The following is a 22,004-nucleotide window of genomic DNA, read 5'->3' on the forward strand; positions in this document are numbered from 1 at the left end:
GCAGAAGAGTATGAAGGGATGGACACTGGGAGGAGGTAACTATGGGGAGGAAGTGGGAGGGGAGCTGCTGCATTGTAAATTTTGGTCAATGACAAGAGACAAAGTATATGTGAACTGCTGTATGAAAAGTGAATTTACTCTGTAAATCTTCACCCAAATCAAAATAAAATAAAAACAACAACAACAATGAGATACCATCTCACCCCAGCACTAATGGCAAAGTTCAACACGACAGAATATAACAAATGCTGGCGAGGATGTGGAGAGGTTGGGACTCTCACACACTGCAGGTGGGATTGTAAAATGATACAACCACTGTGGAAAACAGTATAGCAATTCCTTAAAAAACTTGAATTAGAAATACCATTTGACCCAGCAATCCCATTACTAGGTATATATCCGGAAGAAGTGAGAGCCAGGACACGAACAGATATATGCGCACCCATGTTCACTGCAGCATTAGTTACAATAGCAAAAATATGGAAACAGCCTACGTGCAAATCAACAGAAGAATGGATAACCAAACTATGGTATACGTACACAATGGAATACTATGCAACATTGAAGAGTAATGTAGAATCGGTAAAACACTGCATACCATGGATGAACTTGGAGGACATTATGCTGAGTGAAATAAGTCAATCACAGAAGGACAAATACAGTATTAGTTCATAACTGTGAAAAGTCAAGGAAAGGTTTATATATGGAAGGAAACTTTCTTTGTTGGTTACCGGAGGTAGGAAGGGAGGGGAGGGAACACTGCAGAAAAAAAAAAAAAAAAAGAAAAGAAACATTTATCCATGTCACTTTAGTTTTGTGTATTTCACTGTATATAAATTATATTTCAATAAAATGCATTTAAAAAAAAAAGCTTGTAAGCAGCCATCTAGATGCCATGATGGGTCCCTCCTTGTCCACAGCAAAGAAGAATGAAGAAAATCAAAGACACGTGGAAACATTTAGTCCAAGGGACTAGTACACCATGTGATCCTTAGCCTATATGACTATGAGACCAGAAGAACTAGATGGTGCCTGGCTACCACTGTCAACCACTTGGAGGGGGATCTATGGAGGAGATTCTGGATAGAGTGGGAGAACAATGTGGAACAAAACTCAAAATTATTTAAAAAAACAAAAAGAAATAGACCAGGTTTGCTGGTCTGATAGAGCCTGGTGAAACCCCTGAGACTATGGCCACTAGCTGCCCTTCAGGTCTGGAATTAAACCCACTCCTGTGGCTTCCAGCCAAACAAAAGACAGGCATATGAGCTGAACATGTACATTAGGTAGATACACTCCTTGGAGAGAACAATCACGGGAGAATAGAAGGGCAGTATATATGTACAGGGAGACAGACCGCTTGGGGGGAAGGAATGCATGGGAGGAAGGACACAGGGAAGAGGTAACTATGGGGAGGAAGTGGGAAGAGAGCTGTTGCATTGTGGGAAATTGTAGTCAATGTCATGAGACAAAGTGCATGTGAGCTGCTGTATGGGAAATGAATTTGCTCTGTAAACTTATACCCAAATCACAATAAAAATTAAATTAAAAAAAAGATTTATAGACTTAGAAACCCCTAAGGAGCAGTTCTACTCTGTCCTACAGGGTTTGCTATGAGTTGGAATCAACGCCATGGAGTGAGTACTCTGCTAGGAATCGTCCCTGGGTTTTGCAAATGGTTAAGTGTTCAACTACAAGCCGAAAAATGTTGGTGGTTCCCTCAGGCACCTTGGGAGACAGGCTGGAGATTTGCTTCCAAAGGTCATAGCCTTGAAAATTCTGTGAAGCAATTCTCTTCTGTACATGTGGGATCACCATGAGTTGGAATTGACTTGCTGACAACTAACAACAACAGTAACCAGGTACCAGGAAACCATGGTGACCAGGTAGCCCGTCAGTCCTCAAGAAGCTCAGAGCCTGGCTTGGGAATACAGATGTCACAAGACCTTCGTGCTGGGACAAGAAAGCACTGGGGGTTGTGGGAGCCAAGGGCTCCTGGGGGAAGGTTCTGGATGCTGAGATCTGTAGTCAAGTGAGGAGTAGGGAAGAGTGTTTAGGGTAGATGGGACAGCAAGTGCAGAGATGAGCAGGGACACAGAGCTGAATCCAAAATGTAGACCAAACTGGGGCTGGGGGCAGACAGGCCAGAACCCTAGGGCCCCCTTCCTTTCCAAAGCTACTTCCTCACTCCTCTTCCAACCCTCCATGTAAATATGGCCCTTACCTGTGGTGTTACATGTCAGGTGGGCAGTCTGTCCCTTGGGAACCTTGATCACCTCCTCCAGGTCCTCCTTCTCGATACTGGGAGGAACTGGGAGAAGCAGGGAGACAGAGGGTTAGTGACTAGGGTTGGTCACTCAGGCTGAAATCTGTGGAGCAAGAAGTCAAGAACCCACAACTCTCCTATTGTGCCTCAGTTTCCCCATTCCCTTATGCTCACTCATGGCAGTGAGTTTAATAAATATTTGCTGCTGGCTGAGGGGAAGAACCAGTGCCTCTGAGGAAAGCCCAGAGCACAGGAAAGCAGTTTTGGTTGCGGTGAAAATATGTGCTCCCTTCTATTATAGGTCAGTCCCTGCTTTTCTGGAAAAGTTCCATGGCAGCCTCAGCATAGAGGTTTCTGATGAAACAAAGTAAACAAGACTTGGCCTCTCCCTCTTTCCCTGTGGTGGGCCCCCTGATAAAGCATGAGCGGTTAGATCTGGCTCCTGCCCCTAGAAGCTTTTAAGCTGGAAAGGAAGGATAGATGAGCGCCCAGGCGAATGGGGCAGCAACATACCCAGGACCTCGACGCTGAAGTTCCTCTGCACCTCCCCAGCCTTGTTGCTTGCCAGGCATGAGTAGAGTCCTCTGTCCTCCTCCTGCACCTGAGTCATCTTCAGCATCCAGCCACCTGTAGAAGGAGGGGAGTGGGGCCCAAGGCCGGCTGTGAGCAGTCTTCCGTCCCAAGCCGAGCCCAACAAGGGGTGAGCACCAGGTGCTATACTTAGGTGTGTACATGTCTGTCTCCCTGAGGGTTTCACTCTTTAGACGGGACTGAGGCTCAAGGAGGATAAATACATGGAGACACCTGGACAGCAGACTCCCACCAGGGTACACCTGAGGACTCCTTTCTAGCACTAGTCTGTCACTCTGGTCACTTCTGCTTCTGATGAATGGCTGGGGCTGAAAGGATGGCAATGGACTATGGGGTCCTGACCCAAGTCTAACCCCCCACTCTCCTTTGATGGACACAGTAACAGGCCTTCTCCCAAGAACTCCTCAGAGGTGAGCCAGCTCCTCAGAGGAGCCCAAGGGTCTCCTAAGGTCGGCCCTGGAGGGCAGATGCATAGTACACATGCCATCATTGCTATTCCTGTGCCCAGGTGTCACTAGGTGACCACTGCTCTCCTTTCCATCAGGTCTAGATGCAGCCTCTGAATTCTTATCTGTGGGACGTGCTCAGAAGTGGTGTGCAAGGAGAAATACATTTGCCATTCCAGCATGAGCTGGGTGGAACAAGTGATGGGTCACTGAGGGGGAGCCTTCATGGACCTCTGAAGCCTCTGCGAGATTTGAATGGCACACTGCTTCTTGGGCCTCAGTCTCCCCATTTGTATACTCAGAAGAACTATCCCAAACAACTTTGTGAGAAGAATGAATATTCAATGGGGAAGGTACTTAGATCTGCATTTCCAAAAGTTTGTTACTGTTCTGTGACATGTTGTAAGGGCCACACAGTTTTTTTTTTTTTTTTTTTCCTACAGGACTAATCAAAACCTCTACTGTAAACATGTACACCATGGATCTCTAGGAGAAGTGTAGAGTGGGAAGGATTTTCCAAACTTATTTAAATCCAAAAGCTATTTTTTTTCCTAGAGCACCTCACCAGACAAACATTTTCAAGGTACACTAGTTAGGGATCAGTGGCTGGAATGGTAACCCCAAACAGGTCTAGCAGCTCAGGGTCAAAAGTCATGGACATGTAATGGGCAGAGGCAGAGGGAAGATCTTTGGCTGGCACTTACCTGCCAAGAGATAGGTATCCTCCCCAGGGCTGATGGGTTCCTCCCCTCGGAACCAGTGGACCTCTGGGGGTGGGAGGCCTGTGGCTTCACAAAGCAGTGTCAAGGGATTGTGCAAGGTGGTGGTGACATTGGTCAGCGGGTCTGAGTTGCCAATGATTTCTGGAGGCACTAGTCACAGAGAAGCAGCTGTGTTCAGGAGGCATAGTAGGGACTGGATACTCCTACCTGCCCCTCCCCATTGACTGTTCTCCTCAAAGACCCCCATCTCCCACATCAGGAGAGTCTGAAGAGCAGAAGGGACAGGATCAGAGCTACTCCCACTGAAGCTGTGACACCTTGAAGGGCACAAGTTGAGCTTTGGAGTCAGACTTTAGCCTCAGTTTCCCCAACCCATCAGAGGGATGTGGAGAGAATTGAACACCACTTGTAAAGTGCTTAGCACAGTGCCTAGCAAATGAGAATGACACTAAAGCGAAGGTGAGCACAGACGCCCACCCTAAATCCACACACAGGAGCTAGAGAGTGGCTCTGCAGGTTTCAAAGGACCCATTTGTAAAGGAACCCACACTTGGCAGGCAATACTCATGATCTCATATCGGGGGGTGTGATGAGCCAGGGCCTTCTGTAAACCCACCCCTGTCCACCTCTCCTTTCGCTTACCACTCCTGCCTCTACCCTGAATTATATACTGCAGGCATACAGTAGGAGCTCAAAACACAATTGGAATGAACAAAGCTGTCCCAGTCACCCAAAATGAGCTGTCACTGAATGGAGGGTCACTCATCCCCTCCCCTGCAGCCAGCTAAATCCTACTCAGCTTTTAGGTTTCAGCTTAAAAGTCACCTCCTCCAGGAAGCTGTCCTGACTTCCACAACAGTTCAGGGCTTTCTGGTCTCTCCCAGGCCCCTCAGCTCCCCCATCACATGCCAGCCATGCAGGATTTCTCCCAGAAACAGACTCATAGTGACCCCATGTGTGTCAGAGTAGAACTGTGCCCCACAGGGTTTCCAATGGCTGATTTTTTTCCCCAGAAGCAAATGGCCAAGGCTTTCTCCCAAATCACCACTGGGTGGACTTGAACTGTCAACCTTTCAGTTGGGAGTTGAGTGCTTCCATCTGCACCACCCAGCAACTCTTTCACACAGGATAAAGATTGCATATTTCCCCAGTGCCCAGAACAGGGAAGGGGAACAGCAAATAAAGGAGAGAGAAAGGGAGGGAGAGAAGGAGGATTGATTGAAAGAAATCAGGGCTATCCGGCCAGTCCCTGTCTTTGAGAGCAGTGTTGGTGGCTGCCCCTAGCACCAGCCCTCATCAGAGACCCGAGTCCAGAAGATCAAGGTTAAGGCCAGAAGCAGAGCTGAGGTCTGTGTCTGGAGGCTGAACCAGCCTTGTTCTCCAGCCCAGTCCCTTCCTGCCCTTCTGGTAGGCAGCCAGTCCTCACCTAGCACGGAGAGCGTAAACCTCCTCTCAGCCCTCCCAGCCACGTTCTCAGCCACGCAGCTGTAGCGTCCGGCGTGGGCAGCCTGTGCCTGTACCACATGCAGGCTCTGACCCTGGTTTTGCAGCTCCAGGCCAGGCTTGTCCCCGACCAGCTGGTCGTCCCGCTCCCATGTCACCGTTGGTGGGGGTTTCCCTGTGGCATTGCATTCCAGAGTGGTCTCCCTGTCCTGGACCACAGAGACCTGTGTGTTGGGCTCCCAGGGGCCAGCGATCTGAGGGGGAACTGGGGTTGGGAAAGAGCACATCAGCAAAAGCTGCTCCAGGCTGACCATTTGATGGACATGCCCCCACTTAGGCTGTGTCCTCATCCTGCCACCCACTGGCTCTTTGACCTTGGGCAGTGACCTCACCTCTCTGTGCCTCTATTTTCCATCTCTATAATGGGTCATAACAGTGCCCACTCCTCCCCCAAATGCTCCCATCCACCCCCACCTGCAGTCCAGCAGAAAGAGAGCCACAGCAGCTGAACAAATAGGAAACTTGGGTTTCTGATGTGTGTGGGAGTGTCACAAAAGTCTGACAGTTTCTTGTTTCAATTCTTTCCAGATGTGTTGTTTTCTCTGGGTCACTGGGGGGTACTTATATTTAGGGATCATGTTGCCCACTCTCCCATGTTTAGGTTAGGAGCTATAAGATAACTGACAGGGAAGGGCAGTTAATAAGATGCCAATCATCTCAGAGAGAACATGGAAGCATCCTCATCCTCGCTGTTCCTGTCTTTGCTTGGGATCTGTGTGTGAGTGGGTGGTCTGTGCTGCTGAGTGGCCCCTCTCTGCCCTTCTGGCCCCTCTACCAACTGGCCTGGCTCACCGTGTACCTCCAGCTCCTGGTCCTGGCTGCTGTTCCCTGCCACGTTGCTGCACTCACAGGTGTAGGTGCCCTCCTGGCTGGGCTGGGCCTGCCCCAGGTAGAGCAGCCTCCCCACAGCCGATACCTGCTCAAGGCTGGCCCCATCCTCAGGCAAAGGCTGACCTGGATGCAATGGAAAAGAAGCCACTGGTCCAAGGCATTTATGGGGACATGAGGTCCTTCCACCTGGAACCCTTGGCTTCTTATATTTGCCAACTCCTACTCATCCTTCAGGTATCCATGTAGATATCACCTCCTCCAGGAAGCCTTCTCTGAATGCTAAATCTGGTCCTGCTCTCCCTCTGAACTCCCACAACCCCTGAGCTTCTCCCCATCATAGAGCTGCCTGCAGGTGTCTCATCTAAATCTGCCTGGCCTGGGCCCTCCAAGAAGGCAGACTCTGCTTTACTTTCTCCCTGGGGTACTCAGAGGCTCTCAGGGGCTGGCACCCAGAAGGGCTCAGAGAAGGCTACTGAACGAATGACCCATTCATCTTGCAAAAGTGACCTGGGGAGAGGAATCCCAAGTGGCTAGTACACTTGGCTACAAGATTCCAATGTGGAGGAAGGACTTTGTGAACTCTGAAGCACTGGATCAAATAGTAATTATTATCATCCTGCACCAGTATATGGGACCATGCTCTGGGTTCCAGACATTCATCAAAGCACATCCCAGCAGGGCGAGGGGACCCAGTAGTCATGTGACAATTCCTTCCTCCAACACTGGCAGTCCCAGGGCTTTCTCTTCTTGATCCACGGTTTTGCCCTGGAGACCTTATCCTGTCTCATTGCTCCTAGATTTACTCTCAGTGCAGGCTGCTCCCTTGAGCTCCAGATACCTACATCCACCTGCTGACTTGACATCTCACTGGATGTCTATCAGGCGTCTCAAAATTTACATACCTTTCCCTACACCTGTTCCTGCAGACTCCCCTGCTGTCAGACCAAATAGCTGGGAGCCATCCCTGACTTCTCCGTTTCTCTCATTTCCCATTCAGCCTGCCTGGAAATCCTGGCAACACTCCTGTCCAAACACCTCCAGACTCCAGCCCTCTCTCGCCACATCATGGCCACCACTTAGTCCAGGCTGCCAGCATTTCTTGCCTCCTGACTGGCTGCCCTGCTTCCACTCTTGCTCCTAAAGGTCTAGTCGTAACCCAGCCAGCAGGGTGATCCTGTTAGAATGTACATCCGATAGTGTCCCTCTGTCCAGAGCCCTGCAGAGGCCCTGAGAGTCTGAGGCCAACACCCTCACTCTGGTGACCATCTTCTGCTTCCCTCTCCTTCACTGACTCTGCTCCAGCCCCACTGGCCTCTTTTTGTTCTTCAGAAACACTCGGCTTCCACCAGCCCCAGGGCCTGTGTACCTGCTGTTACCACTGCCTGGAACACTTTTCTCCTTGAGATACTCTTATGCTCATCTCTCACCATCAAGCAATCCTGGCCACCTCCACTTAAGACAACAAGCCCTACCCTCCAGCACATCTCTCCCTTCCTGGCTTTATTTTTCTCTGAGCACTTATCACCTAAGGTGCCAAGTCATTTGCTAACTTTTTGTTTATTATCTGGCTTGCCCCACTCTAAGGGCAGGGATTCATCTGTGTTTGTCCACTGCTATATTCCCAGTGCCTAGAACAGGGTCCTGCAGAGAGGGTCTCAATAAATACTGGCTAAATGGATAAATTCCAAGTACTGATTGAACACCTATCTTGTATCAGGCACAGATAATTCAGTGGTGGCCTAGAGAGTGCCTCATGGGCAAATGGAAGGACTAAGGTGAGTAATGTAACAAGTTAGCACAAAGGGGCTGCATTAAGGAAGCCCTGCCTCAACCTGGGGGTGGGGGTCAAGGAAGGCTTCCTGGAAGAAGAGACATCAGAAGTGAGGCTTGAGGATCAGGCTGGCTAGAAAGGACCAAGGAAGGTCATACTGCAGTCCTAGAAACAGAGCAGAGGGAAGCTGATAGAAGTGTCACCCTACCCCTCAGGTCAGTAAGCCCACCCATCTCAGTGAGGCTTGAGGGGCTGGGAGGTGGGCCTGGCCCTCTCTGAGGCTACTTTCAGCAGCCAGGAGCAAACACAAGAGGGTGAGGGTAGCCTCCTTGTGCTGGGCAGTGAGGTGGGGCTGGATGACAGCATCGATCCTACCGTCCTTCTTCCAGGAGATCTTGGGGAAGGGGACCCCCCGGCACTCGCAGGACAGCCTGGCAGGATGCCCCTCGATCACAGTCAGGGTCTGGGGCTTCCCCAAGGGGAACACTGGAGGGACTGAAGCAGAGAAGACAAGTGGTGAGCCGGAATGGGGAAAAAATGGGGGAGCAGGGGCTCAGCCAAGGCACACCAACTATAGCGGGGGGGGGGACCAAAGAGTCAGGGAGAGGGAACCCCAACCCAGCCCAGGAGACCCTCACCCCAGACATTCAGGTTGTAGTGTTTCTCTGAGCGGCCTGCCTGGTTCAGTGCCTCACAGGTGTAGCGGCCTGCATCCCACACCTCCACTCGGTCCACCTGGCAGAGAGGAAAAAGAGATGGGGCTGCCCCTTGGACAGACTGAGACATGTCACTGTGCCTTACTAGAACACAGGGAAGTGATCTTACCTCCCATACCTCCTGTACCATGAAGGTTCCAGAAGGTGATGCCTGCGGTGGGCTTGAGATGGGCCAGGCACACAGAATGGGCTCTGTGGATGGCAGCCTTGCAGCCTCACTCCACTTTACATGTACAGCACTAACCACCTGCTCTGTGTAGCCCAGCTCTGCTGGGGTAGAGGGACATCCCCGGCTAGGTCAGACACCCTCTTGCCCTTAACCTGCTCACAGCCTCCTCTGGCAACAGGCACCAATGTGTTTACAACCGTGGGAACCGAGGCCCTTGAAGTCAGGTCATTGCCTAAAGTGGCACGGTCGGGAGGAGGCAAGGCTAAAACTCAACTCCTAATTGACTTGGAACCCTATTCCCCTGTCAACCCCTGCCCTGCTGGACTAGATGACCAAGGGACTAAAGTGCCTAGCTAAGGAGTTTGGACTTGGCCTAAGGCCAGGAGGAGCCAGATGGGGTTTCTGAATACGGGGTATAGAAGGAGGGGTCAGAAGGCACTCAGCTCATGGGGGCGCCATGAGGGAGGCACTGAGGCTCACTCCTAGTGCTTTGCTCTCTGTCCTCACCCACCTTAGAGGCAGCTTGGACAGGGCTGTTGGGACTGGAGGGGATTCTGGGTCACGTCTGGTTGACCTGGTACTTGTAGGGACTTGGTGGACCCAGGGCTGAGGTCCCAGCTTCAGTGGTGGTGCTATGCTGACCCCACCCACAAACCTTGCCCCTGCCCCAGGGGAAGCTCCGATTCTGGGAGAGGCCACATACCTCCAGGAAGGCCTTGTCTGCAGATAGGTGGACCCCAGGCCGTGGCTGGAGGGGGCGCCCATCCTTCCACCAGCTCAGCACAGGAAGGGGCATGGCATGGCTCCAGCACTCCAGGGCCACTGACTCATTGACCACAACTGACACGTTCAGCTCTTCTCCCAGGATGCTAGGGGGCACTGTGGGGGTGGGGGAGAGCAGAAGATGAGCTCCCTCAAGAAGGAAGGGATGGGGCAGGTAGGACAGGGGCTGTGACCTGGGTCAGGCCTGGCCTCTTTGAGGCTACTTTCAGCAGCCAGGAGAGTCATTTTCAAGACTGGGGTTTATTCCCTGAGTTGTAACTCTCTTGCCCCCCAACCTCCCATATCTCTACCTCTCAACTCCCTTCACAGACCTTCTTTAAAAGGATCTCAAATCTGAATAAAATTGGTGGATGGCAATAATGTCAACATCCTGGATGTGATATTGTGCTACAATTCTGCAAGATGTAAAAGGTACCCAGGATCTCTTTGTATTCTTTCTCATAATTATATATGACACTACCATGTTCAATTCTGATTCACAGGAACCCTATAGAATGGAGTAGAACTGCCCCCATAGGGTTTCCAAGGCTGTAAATCTTTACAGAAGCAGACTGCCACATCTTTCTCCCATGGAGTGGCTAGTAGGTTTGAACCTCTGACCTTTTGGTTAGCAGCCTAGTGCTTTAACCACAGTGCCACCAAGCTTCCTTATGAATCTGTAATTATCCCAAAATAAAAACTTAATAAACAATGATAATTAAAAAAAAAAAAAAAAAAAAAAAAAAAGCAGGCCCCAGAGTCGTCTTTCCCCTTAAGATCAAAATAACCTCTGCAGCCTAGTGGTTAAGAACGCGGGGTTAGGAGTCTGAGCTCTTGGGTTGGACTCCTGTGTTCTACAGCTCACTTGCTGGGTGAAGCCCTGAAGATGTTTCTCAGCCTCTGAGCCCTTGTTTTCTCATCTGTGAGATGAGGATAAAGAAAGCACCCACCCCATGGGGCTGCTGTAAGGATTAAAAGCGATGACGGACCACGTGTACACAGTACCTGTCACCATTATCATCATTCCAGCCAAGGAACAAAGCTGGATCTACACTTCCCACACCTCCTCCCCAAGGCTCTGCATTTCCCAGAGTCCTTTCCAGACCTCAATAGATTCCCACCAAAGCCCATAGCGGGGAATTAAAAAACAATAGCAACTGCAAAGGTGGTTCTAATGGGCTTAGTATATCTCCATGGCAACCCGTGAGGTGGGTGCTATTCTTTGCCCCATTTTATTGATGAGGGAACTAAGGCCCAGAGAAGCAAAGTGACCAGTCTAAGGTCATGGAGCTAGTAAGTGAAGAAGGCAGGGTTAGAGGCCCTGGTTCACCACACTTAAGAGTCTGTTCCTAACCACCAAGCCACACTGCCTTTCCAGAATGGACTTTCCTCACTGGACCTTCCCGGTTGGGACTCTGGGTCTTCTGGCTCTTGGCCTGGTGCTTCTCCTGATATTTTGTGCTCCATCCACTTTTTCAACCAACACAGAGCTCCTGGCCATGAAGGGCTGTGCTATCTACCACCCACCTGCTCACCATGGGGGAGTTCACACACAGGGAGAAGCGGAATCCTGCACAGGTCTCTGCCACATGAAAGCAGCCAGTGTCAGGCCACCACAAATAGTGAGGCTCTTTGTGGCCTGCCACCCTCTCTCCTTCTGGATGTACTGGACATGTCCCCAGTCCCACCTTTCCAGCACGCAGGCCTCCTGGGTCCCAGACTCACTGTGGACTTGCAGGGCGATGTCCCGGCGGTCTTCGCCCACCACACTCACAGCCACGCAGGAGTAGCTGCCGGAGTCAGAGGCCCGGGCACTGGCCAAGGTGAGGACCCGGCCACCAGGGAAGACCTGTATCGCAGAAGAACGACCACAGTAGGCTGCATGTCCACTGTCAAACACGTCAAGGGGCAGGAACCACACACCCACAAGCTGGCCCTGCTGACAGGCATGCCTGGGTAGCCAGCTCAAGATCCCCAGAGACCCCCAGAATATAAGGAATTCGTGACCTTATACCCCATTCCCAGATATAACGTCTGCCAGCTGGCAGCCCACTTACACCAGCCTTCAAGGGTCCTCTAGAGTCACCCTGTCCACTATGGCAGCCACCACAGCCACCATGCATGGATAGTGAGATCTGGCCAGTCCAAATTTGAAATGAGCCACATGTGTAAAATACACAACCAGTTTCAGAATTAATACAAAAAGAAGAATGTGAAACATCTCATCTATACTTTTTCACGTTGTTCACGGGATGAAATGGTATTTTGGATACAATGGATTAAATAAAATATATTATTAAAATGGCTCCACCTATTCTCTTTACCTACTGTTGTTAGGTGTTGTCCATTGCATTCTGACTCAGTGGCCCTGTGTAACAGAGCACAACTGCCCCATAGTTTTCTGGGATGTAATCTTTACAGAAGCACAGAGCTGCCATGTAGGTTCGAACCACCAACCCTTTGGTTAGCAGCTGACAGCTTATCTGTTTGCACTACGATGGCTCCTTAATATGGCTACCATTGTTGTTGGGTGCTGTTGAGTCAATCTGACTCATAGCAACCCTAAGTGACAGAGTAGAACTGCCCCAGAGGGTTTTCTTGGCTGTAATCTTTATGGAAGCAGACCACAAGATCTTTCTTCTGAGGCTACTAGAAGACTCTAAACTACACATATGGCGAGTGCTTATGGTGAGCATTATTTCTATTGGAAGGTGTAACTCTAGACGTCTCTGTGCCTCGCAAGTAGCCCCTCCTTCCTCCCTCCAGCCAACGCCTCTGGGCTGTTGCCTGTCCCTCACTTGCAAGCTCCCATGGCCTGACCTTGCTTCTGGCATCTGTGGAGGCACCAAGGAGGTGAGCCAGGACCTTCAGCCCTACTGACCTGGAGGCCGGGCGTCCCTGCAGCAGACACCGGGTTTCCGTCCTTCAACCACATCAGTGTGGGGCTGGGGGATCCAGTGGCATTACAGGTCAGCCGAACAGGGGTGTTTAGCAGCACGGGGCCTGGCAGGCTGGGTGGCAGCGTGATGTGCGGAGGTACTGCGGGGTGGGGACCATACAGAGCCACGCTCTGAGCTGTGGTGAAGTAGGTGGTGCCAGCTGGGCTCCCTTTGAAGGAGCAGCCCTGCCCCTGTCCAAGTACCTCCACAGAAGTGAGGGCACAAACAAAAGCACAGGACAACTGCTCAGAACATGGGCACACCATTCCTTGGTTCCAGACAATGCCACGAGGTTTCTATAGACAGAAACTGAGGCTCCAGACGGGGCGTCACCTGCCTAAGGTCAACTAACTAGGCCATAGCAGAAGTGGTACTTGAACCTGGGCCTTCTGGTTAACATGAGGTCATTTATTGTGGGGTAGGGTGAGATAACAAGGGGCTGAGAGTTCCTGGATGGGTTTTGTTTCCCATCTCAGAGATATCAGCCCCTCTTCAGCAGGAAGCAGTCAGAAGATTCGATTATATCTGAGAGGCACAAGCCATGGTGTCCAAGGTTCCAGTCACCTGCCCAGTCAGCCCCTGCTCTTAGGATAGAGATCCAATCTCTCCCTATGGCCTACGAGGCCCTCAAGTCTAGCCTCCATTGGCCACCAGCACTGCTCTGGCCCCTCCTCTCCATGTTTTATAAACTTCAGGCTCCCAAGCCTCCTTTCTGTCCCTCAAATTTCACAGGTTTCTCCAGGGTCAGACCTTTCCAACAAGTCTCAGGTTAAGCATCTTGGTCTCAAAGATGCCTTCCAGCCTCACCAGGCCAGTCCTCCCTGGTTGCAGGCCCTCAGAGCAGCCTGAACCTCACCCTTCTACCTCTTATCACAACTGTCATGAAACAATGATTTGGGTGATAGTATCTAATTACTGTATCCTCCACTAGACTGAAAGCTGCTGGGTCTGTCTTGTTCAGGGCTTTAGCCCTTGGGTCTGCCCTAGAGCATGTACTTAATAAATGTGGTTGGACAGAAGATGGATAGATGGATGAATGGATGGTCAAATGGATGGAGGGATAAGTGAACAGATAATAGATGAGTGATTGGGGAGTTGGATTGATGAATGGTAGGATCAATGAATGGACAATTAGAAGGATGGATGGATGGAGAGAGGGACTGATGATCAAACAAATGGGTGGAAAGACAACTTTTTAAACAAGAATCTCTCTAATCTCAAGGCAGCTCACCATTGACACGCAAGCCATACTGCAGCTCCGTGCTGCCCACCACATTGGATGCCACGCAGCGATAGCTCCCAGCATCGGAAAGCTGGGCTCGCTGGATGTGGAGAACTTTCCCATCAGCAGATAGTGTCACTCCTGCCCGGGCAGAGACAGGCTGGTGACCTTTGAACCAGGAGATATCTGGGGGAAAAAAGGACAGAAAAATGCCAGGGGTCCTGCCAGCCTTTCAGATTCGGCCAGTGCTGCAGGCATTCAGAAAAGCCTTCTAGGGTGGCCACCTGATGTGCTTTTATTCCAAGCACTGAAGAAAGCCAGAGTTCTCCAGGGAGAGGGGCAGAGTGTGGAGCAGCACAGGGCGGCCTGAGATAGGAACAAGGCAGAGAGGAAGGCCCACAGGATGGAGGATGGGGCAGCCCGGAGTTAGGAGAGTCAAACCCAGCCTGGCCCCCCTTGTCTCCTCCCTCTGCCAGGAGATCATTTCACCAGGGAGAGTTTTGGGGGAGACCACAGTCCACTCCAAAATAACAACCTCCCAAGTAAGAATAGGCCTCTTGTATCTTCAGCTCCCTCACCTTTTGCCAATGGCCCATCCCAGAACCCAATAGGGTTCCCCATGGGAAGAGCAAAGACTCCCCATGGCTCACCTACTCCAAGCAAAGCAGGGTAGATCTGGTTCAGATGGGGTACAGCAGATGTGTCCTCCTCCTGACAAGCTCAATGCCATCCTATATGAGCACCCACACCTAACCCCATGCTCCCTGCTCCTCCCTCAATTGCTGGTCCAGAGAAGAGGCCAGCCAGATGGTGACTCAGAGGCCGTGGTCCTCTGCGCTCAGCCCTGTGGCATCCTGTGAAGTTGCAAACTCTGAGTGAAGCACTGCAGGCTTCAGACACTAGTGCAAAGGCTCTGGGCCTGGGTAGTAACCTGCACATATTGGGCTTGGATACACAGCTGTAGAGAAGGAAGAGGGGGAACCAGAAGAAATAGGGAAGAGGGCCTGCTGATGTCTCCTGGTTATGTCTACAGCCAGAGTGATGCCTGGGGAACTTGCTGGTTTCAATAGATGGGGAATTAGGGCCAACTGGAGGAGGTTTTCAGCCAAGAGAAGGGGTTTTACCTGGAGGGGGCACACCTGAAGCCAGACACTCCAGGGTCACTGAGGCATTCTCCAGCACTGCCTTGTTGACTGGACCTGGCTCGATGTTGGGAGGCACTAGTGGAGGGGAAAGAAGACACTTTGGGAGAAGCTCAAATCTCAGACATTCCCAATGCCCTTCTCCATCTTCCAAAGAGTCCTGAGCACCTAGGGCTCTAAACTGGCTCCAGATGGCTGAGCTGATGGAGAAAGAACACTTCTGGAACCAAGTCCAAGGACAAAAAGCAACTGGCCCACAACCTCCATTACAATCACACACCAGGAACAACCTTCATGCCCAGGCCCCAGGAATAGCCAACGTGCACAGTAGAGGAGTAGGAATCCTACTCAGCCGTGAAAAGTGAGAAGTGAAGGGGCTTACCTGCTTGTACAAGAATCCAAGTGAACCAAAAACACATTAAAAGAGCCAAGGCACATATGAATGTGGGCAGGGACTACAACTAGGAATCCCACAGAAAACAACTGAAAGGGGCCACAGAGTAATAGCTCACGCTATTGTTAAGTGTATGCCCATGATTTAACCCCCACTCTACAGTCCACCCACCCCAGCCCTCAAGGGATCATCCATCATCGAGGGCCCTGGGTCCATGTCCTCACCCAAGACCTTTAGTGCCAAGTCCCTCTTGCTCTCCCCAGCCAGGTTAGTGGCAGCACAAGTGTAGATGCCTTCATCCTTCAGGTCTACCTTCTCAATCTAGAGGGGAAGGAGGAAAGAGAGTGTGCACTATGGGATGTGAGTACAGGGAACCAAATGGAACATGGCCATTGGCCAGGCTGCTGCTGACCTCTGGAAGTTCAGTTCAGTTCTAGGGGTAGAGTTATAAGCCGAGTACTTGGGATTCTAGGGGATTCTGCTGACCCTTGGGCATGCACCCTTGCCCCACTATCTCCCTTCTGTAGCTGCCAGCTCCTGGGACCTGGAATAGTCCAAAGGCTCCTCCCTTCTTTAGGTCCACCATCCCCAGGATCTATTGATTGACTCCCCCAGGTAAGTGAGGACTGTGCTTATCCTACCCCTAAGCTGCCAGGACTCCCCTGGGGGTCTCCAGGGTCCAACAGAAGTGGCTGATCCACCAGTGTCCAGCTGCCCCACCAGCCCTAGAGCCCCTGCACATACCTGCAGATTGCCCCCCAAGGCTGTCAGGGCCACCCCATCCTTCCACCAGCGGAGACTTGGGACAGGCACCCCAGTTCCTACACACTGAAGGGTCACAGGCTGCAGGAAAGGGGTTGTGATGTTCTCACCCCCAATGATGTCAACCGATGGGAGCTCTGGCCAGAGGAGAGATGGGGAGGTTCCAGGCCAGGGTCAGGAGATATGCAATGGGCACCCAGTAACTCCCCCAGTGCCCAGGTGGATAAGGGAGTGGCATTTCAGGGTTGGCCAAGGGTTGACCTCTAGCCTCACCACCACCACAACCCCCAATCCCTCAGACACCTAGCTTAGGGAAAAGAGCTCCAGACTGGGAGCCAGTACTTTGGACATTCTCTCAACCAACTATCCATCCACCCATCCATTTATTCACATGTACATAGAACCTGTATCTGCACGAGGCACAGGGACACAGCAGAGAACAGTGGCTACTGGGTTGCCCTCTCAGAGCTCACAGAACTGGGCAGCCAAGATGGACAGTTAAACAAGTAATCCCACTACAGCAGGCTATGGCCATGAGAGATTGGGCAGTGCAGAGTCAACATGGTGAAACTGAGGAATGCTTCCTGGAGAAAGGGGTGCTTTAGCATTGAGGAGTTAGGCAGACAAAGGTGGAGGGACAATGTTCCAGGCAGAGGAAACAGCATACACAAGATTCAGAGGTGAGCAGGAGAGCTGACGTGTTCGAGGAAACAAAGGAGGTTCTGCGTGGTCAACACAAAGAGATAGAGTGGTGAGAAGGGAGGCTGGAGAGAGTATAGGGCCTGTGGGCTGCTCAAGACAGAGGACAAGTGTGATAAGTGGCTGAGACCTGTCTCTCACCCCTTCCTCTCTTTGGAGAACTGGGAAGTCCAGCCAAGAAACATTGTCCACAGAAGACAGGCCCCATGCCCTTCCCAGGCCTGCCAAGGGCATCAATGGTGCAGCCCTCTGGCCCTGCCCACCCCTAGCATCTCGGCCAGCCCATGGCCCCAGAACCCAAGATGCTTGCTCACCGTGCACAAATACTTCCACCTCAGCCCCAGCAGTGCCTGCCTCATTGGTGGCCTGGCAGGCAAAGAGGCCCGCGTGGCCCAGCTCCACATGGTTGATGTGCAGCGTGGCCCCCTGCGAGGACACCTGTACCCCGGCCAGCTCCTCAGTGGGGCGACCATTCTGCAGCCATCTGAGGTGGTGGGGAAGGGGAGGGTCAGCCTGAGACTGGGGGAGCAGGGCCAGGCAGGGCAAGTAGGCAGTCTCACAGGGTCCCCACCTGCCTTCTTCATATTCCTGGGAAGAGGAGTACTCCCTCCCCCACCTGCCCCCAAGCATACAATCTCTGCCCTCACCTCTAGCCTGGGCCTCCCCACCCCTTACGTACTGGATAGTGGGCACAGGGGTGCCTGTGGCCTGGCAGGAAAGTTCCAGGGACTGTCCCACGATGGTGGTCACCTGGCCCAGGCCTTCAGCCACAAGGAGCTGTGGGGGCACTGCAGGCAGGACCCACCATGGGATGTTTAGAGCTGAGCAAACCTCAGCCCTCCCATCTCCCCACTAACCTCAGGGGGAGGCTCACATCCTCACCACATCCTTCAAATTTCCCTATAAATGCTCCTCTTTCCAGGACCACCCCCAAGGCCAGAAGAGGACCCCCTAAGCCTCCCCCTACTGGCTTAGGCTTGCCCATTTAATGCTCATCTCCCAACCAGACTGAGGGCTTTTCAAAGGCAGGAGTCCCATCTGCCTTGTTCTCATGTTATCACTAGCATTAAACCAGGTAGTTCATAACAAATGCTTGATAAATGCCTGTCCAATTAAGGGAGGGGCAGGCAAAGGCCCCACCCACCCTATGGGGGGGGGCAACAGTTTGGGGCTGCAGTAGGCTTTCAACGAATGGCCATTTCACTAGCATGTCCTGAAAGGCAGAAACGCTGCCATTCATCCTACCTGGTGGACCCAGCACAGATTTCTGGGCAGGAGCAAGGGCCCTGGATCCCGTGCTCTGTGCCCAACCCTAACCCTCTCCTAGCCCTGTGGGATCCCCAACCCAGGTCTCAGCATCAGCATCTACTGCATACAATGGAAGGACATTGGCTCTTCTCTACCACCCATCCCCTCAGGAGGCTGCCAGGGATAAGCACACAGTAGGTGTCCAATTAATGCTGGGAGAAGAACCCATAAGCCCAGATTGCTGTGAGCAGGCCGAGCCTGGGGGACTCACCCTGCACTTCCACGGAGTACTGCACCACAGCCTCCCCAGCAGGGCTGCCCGCCACACAGCTGTACAGGCCCCCGGATGCCTCCCCCAGGCTCTCCAGCCACAGCTTGCCGCCTGCTTCCACCCACGTCACATTGTTCTCTGCCACAGGCAGCCCCTCGTGGTGCCAGGAGAGTGTGGGGTGTGGGCGGCCTCTGGCTACACACTCCAGTGCCAAGGGCCTCCCAGCCATTGCCTTGACCACGTGCGGTCCTCCATCAGCGCCCTCGATGGTGGGTGGGACTAGGGAAGTGACATAGAGGCTGCTCAGGGACCAGAACCCAATACCAAGCTGCTCTTAGCCCAAGAGCCAATACCCACCCAGTTCAATAGGCCTGGGTAAGCCCCTCAGTGACCCCACCTCACATGAAATGCTTCCCTCTCTCACTTCCACTACCTGAAACTCCCTGTTGGGATATCTCTTCCTCCAGGAAACTCTCCCCACTATCCTGAGTCGGAAGTAGCCTCTCCCTCCTCTACCCTCTGGCAGCACTCCCAGGACACTGGTTGCCATCTGTCCAGCATCCTCTTTTCAATTCCCCACTACTGATCCTGAGAACTCATGAGTAAGATGGCTTGTCTATCTGTGTGTCTCCAGTACCTGCATACAGTAGATCTCAATATCTGCTGAACTCAAGGTGTGGAGTTTCCCCATGTCCAGGACCTGAGCTGGTCTGAGGAAGTACATGAATGGAACAGACTCAAGCCCAGGTGCTCCTAACACAGCCAGTGAAGGCCCACCATAGCCAAGGTGGAGGAGGGAATGACTGGTTCCCCTTGGTCGGCCCCCACTTGCTGACCTGATACACATTACCAGGGGACACAAAGCAATGATGCACAGGGCTATGCTTCTCAGTTTTGTCTGGGTCACAAGCCCCTTTGAAAATGTGATGAAAAACACACACAGGTACATTTTTCATTCAATTCCCGGGGGTCCTCAGATGCCAAAATAAGAGTCCCTGAACCCATCCTCAGAGGCTGCCCACAGACCCCACGGCCCAACTACCCTCCAGGCTCTCTGGGGTTCCAGCATCCAAGCCCTTATCGCTTTTGGGGCCAGAGTTCCAGAACTGACTCCTTGTCTGTATCTGGCCTCTCAAACTTGACTGGGGTTCCTGCTTGGACACCATTCATGCCTCCCACCCATACCCTTTCCTTGTATCTTCTCCTTCCAAGTCCTCAGAGCTAAACTCCTTCTAGTCAGTGCAATGTGGAGGTTGACAGTGTGTCATTTGGTGTCAGACCCACTCAGGTATGAGCCCAGCTCCAACAGCCCTGGTGGTGTGACCCTGGGCAAGCAACTGCCCCCCTCTGGGCCCCACCATGCTCATCTGTAAGTGGGGAAAGAAATGATACAGGCCCTGTATCACAATAATCAAATAAAAACTGTTGCCTTCGAGTTGATTCTGACCCCTGGCAACCCCACACACATCAGAGTCGAGCTGGGCTCCGTGGGATTTTCAATGGCTGACTGTTTGGAAGTAGTTCACCAGGGTTTTTTTCTGAGGCCCCTCTAGGTGGACTCAAACTGCCAACCTCTCAGTAAGCAGCCATCAAATTAATTGTTCACACCACACAGGGACCTATACCACATCCCCAAAACCACTGAGTCCATTCTGACTTATAGTGACCCTATAGGACAGAGTAAAACTGCCCCATACAGTTTCCAAGGCTACACATCTTTACAGAAGCAGACTGCTCATCTTTCTCCCATGGTGGGTTCGAACCACTGACATTCTGGTTAACAGCCAAGTGCTTTTAACCACTGCACCACCAGAGCTCACTTATACTACATTGTTGTTGTTGTTATGTGCCGTGGAGTCGGACCTGGCTCATAGCGACCCCTCCTTGGGTTTCCGAGGCAGTATCACTACGGAAGTAGATTGCCCCAGCTCCCTTCCGAGGAGTTACTGGTGGGTTTGAACCGCCAGCCCTCTGGTTAGCAGTCCAGTGCCTTAGGTACTACACTACCAGAGTTAGGGTGGATTAAAAAGCTAACACTGTAAAGTTGCTTCAAAGGGTCTAGCTCATGTTAAGTGATTAATGAAAGCAGTTAATTATTAGGAATGGTCATGTTGTTGTTATGTGCCGTCGAGTCAGACCCAACTCACAGTGACCCCTCCTTGGGTTTCCAAGGCAGTATCACTACAGAAGTAGATTGCCTAGTGGTCATGAGAGCCTGTAAATGGCTTTGTAAAAAGCCCCAAACCATGAGTGGAGGAGACTGAGATTCTAGACTCTTCTGTGGACTCCTAGACAAGCCCCTACCTCTCCTGGTCTGTTTCCTTGACTGTATGAGGGAAGTTGGATGAGCTGAGGTGATCCTTCTCCCTAGACAACTCAACAGTTCCGTTAATCCCATTTGGATATTATCCACTCAAAGCAGCTACCTCTCACTGACTTTTGGGGATGGGCAGAGGCCATCATGGCCCAGAGTCTCTCCCCCTGGCCACCCTAGCTAACCATCAACACTCACAGGTACAACCCAGGCCTGCTCACCATAAACCTCCAGCCTGCTGGCCTTCTCTGCTGTCCCCACAGCATTGCTGGCCTTGCAGGTGTAGACGCCAGCATCTGAGCCCTGGGCCTTCCCCAACTGCAGCTGCCGGCCGCCCCTGGTGTAGACTGCCTTGGCGCTGCTGGGGAGTGGGTCTCCATCCTTAAACCAGGTGATGTCAGGAGCGGGGACTCCCCGGGCTTCACACAGGAGCCGCACTGGGTGCCCCTCCATGACGGCCACCTCACTGGTCTCACTGGAGCTCCAGATGGTGGGGAGTGCTGAGGAGAACAATGGGAGGGCAGTAATAGGGAGCCCCCAGAGGTGGCAAGAGTTCTCCCCTAGAGTGACATGCACATGCCAGAGGCCCAAAGCATCATCCTGCATCCCAAGGTGGTGGGGAAGGTGCGGGAGGTGGGGAGAGTGGGGACCTGGGAACTGACAGGGGGACCAGCTTGGGGCACATGCTGACGTGATGGTTGATCATCACAGGACATGTGGAAGGAGTGTGGAGGGGACACAGGTTTGGGCTGTGGACCCCATTCTGCCTCTAACTGTAGAACCTAGGGTAGGTCACTTCCCCTCTCTGGGGCTCAGTTTCCTTATCTGTAAAGTGAGGGAGTGGACTAGATTGGGACTTCCCCTGAGGAGGTCACACTAGTGGCACTCAAGATGACTTTAGGCATATGGACAGGGCCTGAAATAACACTGAGTCTCAAAAGGGAAAAGCTACATCCTTTCCAAATCCCCTTCCCTCCTGATTATGACAAAGGGAAGGTCTCCAATTGTGCTATGTCCTTAACTTTTCTAGCACTTCCTACTCTCCTTGCCTTAGCTGAGGGCACAGACATGGGTTCAGCGCCCTCTGCAGGCAGCTCACATGACGGCGTTTACTACACTGCCCTGGTGCTGCACTTGCTTTTAGTTCCCTTCTGTGAATACCAAGTGGCCCTGGTTTTCCACTTATAGTTGAAATATTGAATACCCTTTTAAATAAATGTGCTGCAGTATAAAGAA

The 22,004-nt window shown here is 52.0% G+C and overlaps 1 protein-coding gene across 1 annotated transcript in view; it reads right to left on the reverse strand.

Moving 5' to 3' along the window:
- Nucleotides 1–22,004, reverse strand: part of HMCN2 (hemicentin 2) — a 211,885-nt gene that overhangs the window by 70,542 nt on the left and 119,339 nt on the right. Inside the window, exons 31-48 of the mRNA XM_007944228.2 lie at nt 20,990–21,268; nt 18,455–18,733; nt 17,615–17,723; nt 17,250–17,419; nt 16,219–16,373; nt 15,699–15,795; nt 15,063–15,158; nt 13,948–14,124; nt 12,659–12,816; nt 11,503–11,626; nt 9,719–9,894; nt 8,769–8,865; nt 8,506–8,625; nt 6,321–6,482; nt 5,452–5,733; nt 4,008–4,175; nt 2,780–2,893; nt 2,225–2,311 (exon numbers count right to left, since the gene is read on the reverse strand). Coding sequence (XP_007942419.2) covers nt 2,225–2,311; nt 2,780–2,893; nt 4,008–4,175; nt 5,452–5,733; nt 6,321–6,482; nt 8,506–8,625; nt 8,769–8,865; nt 9,719–9,894; nt 11,503–11,626; nt 12,659–12,816; nt 13,948–14,124; nt 15,063–15,158; nt 15,699–15,795; nt 16,219–16,373; nt 17,250–17,419; nt 17,615–17,723; nt 18,455–18,733; nt 20,990–21,268 — 2,850 coding nt within the window. The remainder of the gene's footprint in view (nt 1–2,224; nt 2,312–2,779; nt 2,894–4,007; nt 4,176–5,451; nt 5,734–6,320; nt 6,483–8,505; nt 8,626–8,768; nt 8,866–9,718; nt 9,895–11,502; nt 11,627–12,658; nt 12,817–13,947; nt 14,125–15,062; nt 15,159–15,698; nt 15,796–16,218; nt 16,374–17,249; nt 17,420–17,614; nt 17,724–18,454; nt 18,734–20,989; nt 21,269–22,004) is intronic.

Source organism: Orycteropus afer, unplaced genomic scaffold, assembly GCF_000298275.1.
Source record: "Orycteropus afer afer isolate SDZICR_OR568_19922 unplaced genomic scaffold, OryAfe1.0 scaffold00123, whole genome shotgun sequence".
Classification (NCBI taxonomy): Eukaryota; Metazoa; Chordata; class Mammalia; order Tubulidentata; family Orycteropodidae; genus Orycteropus; species Orycteropus afer.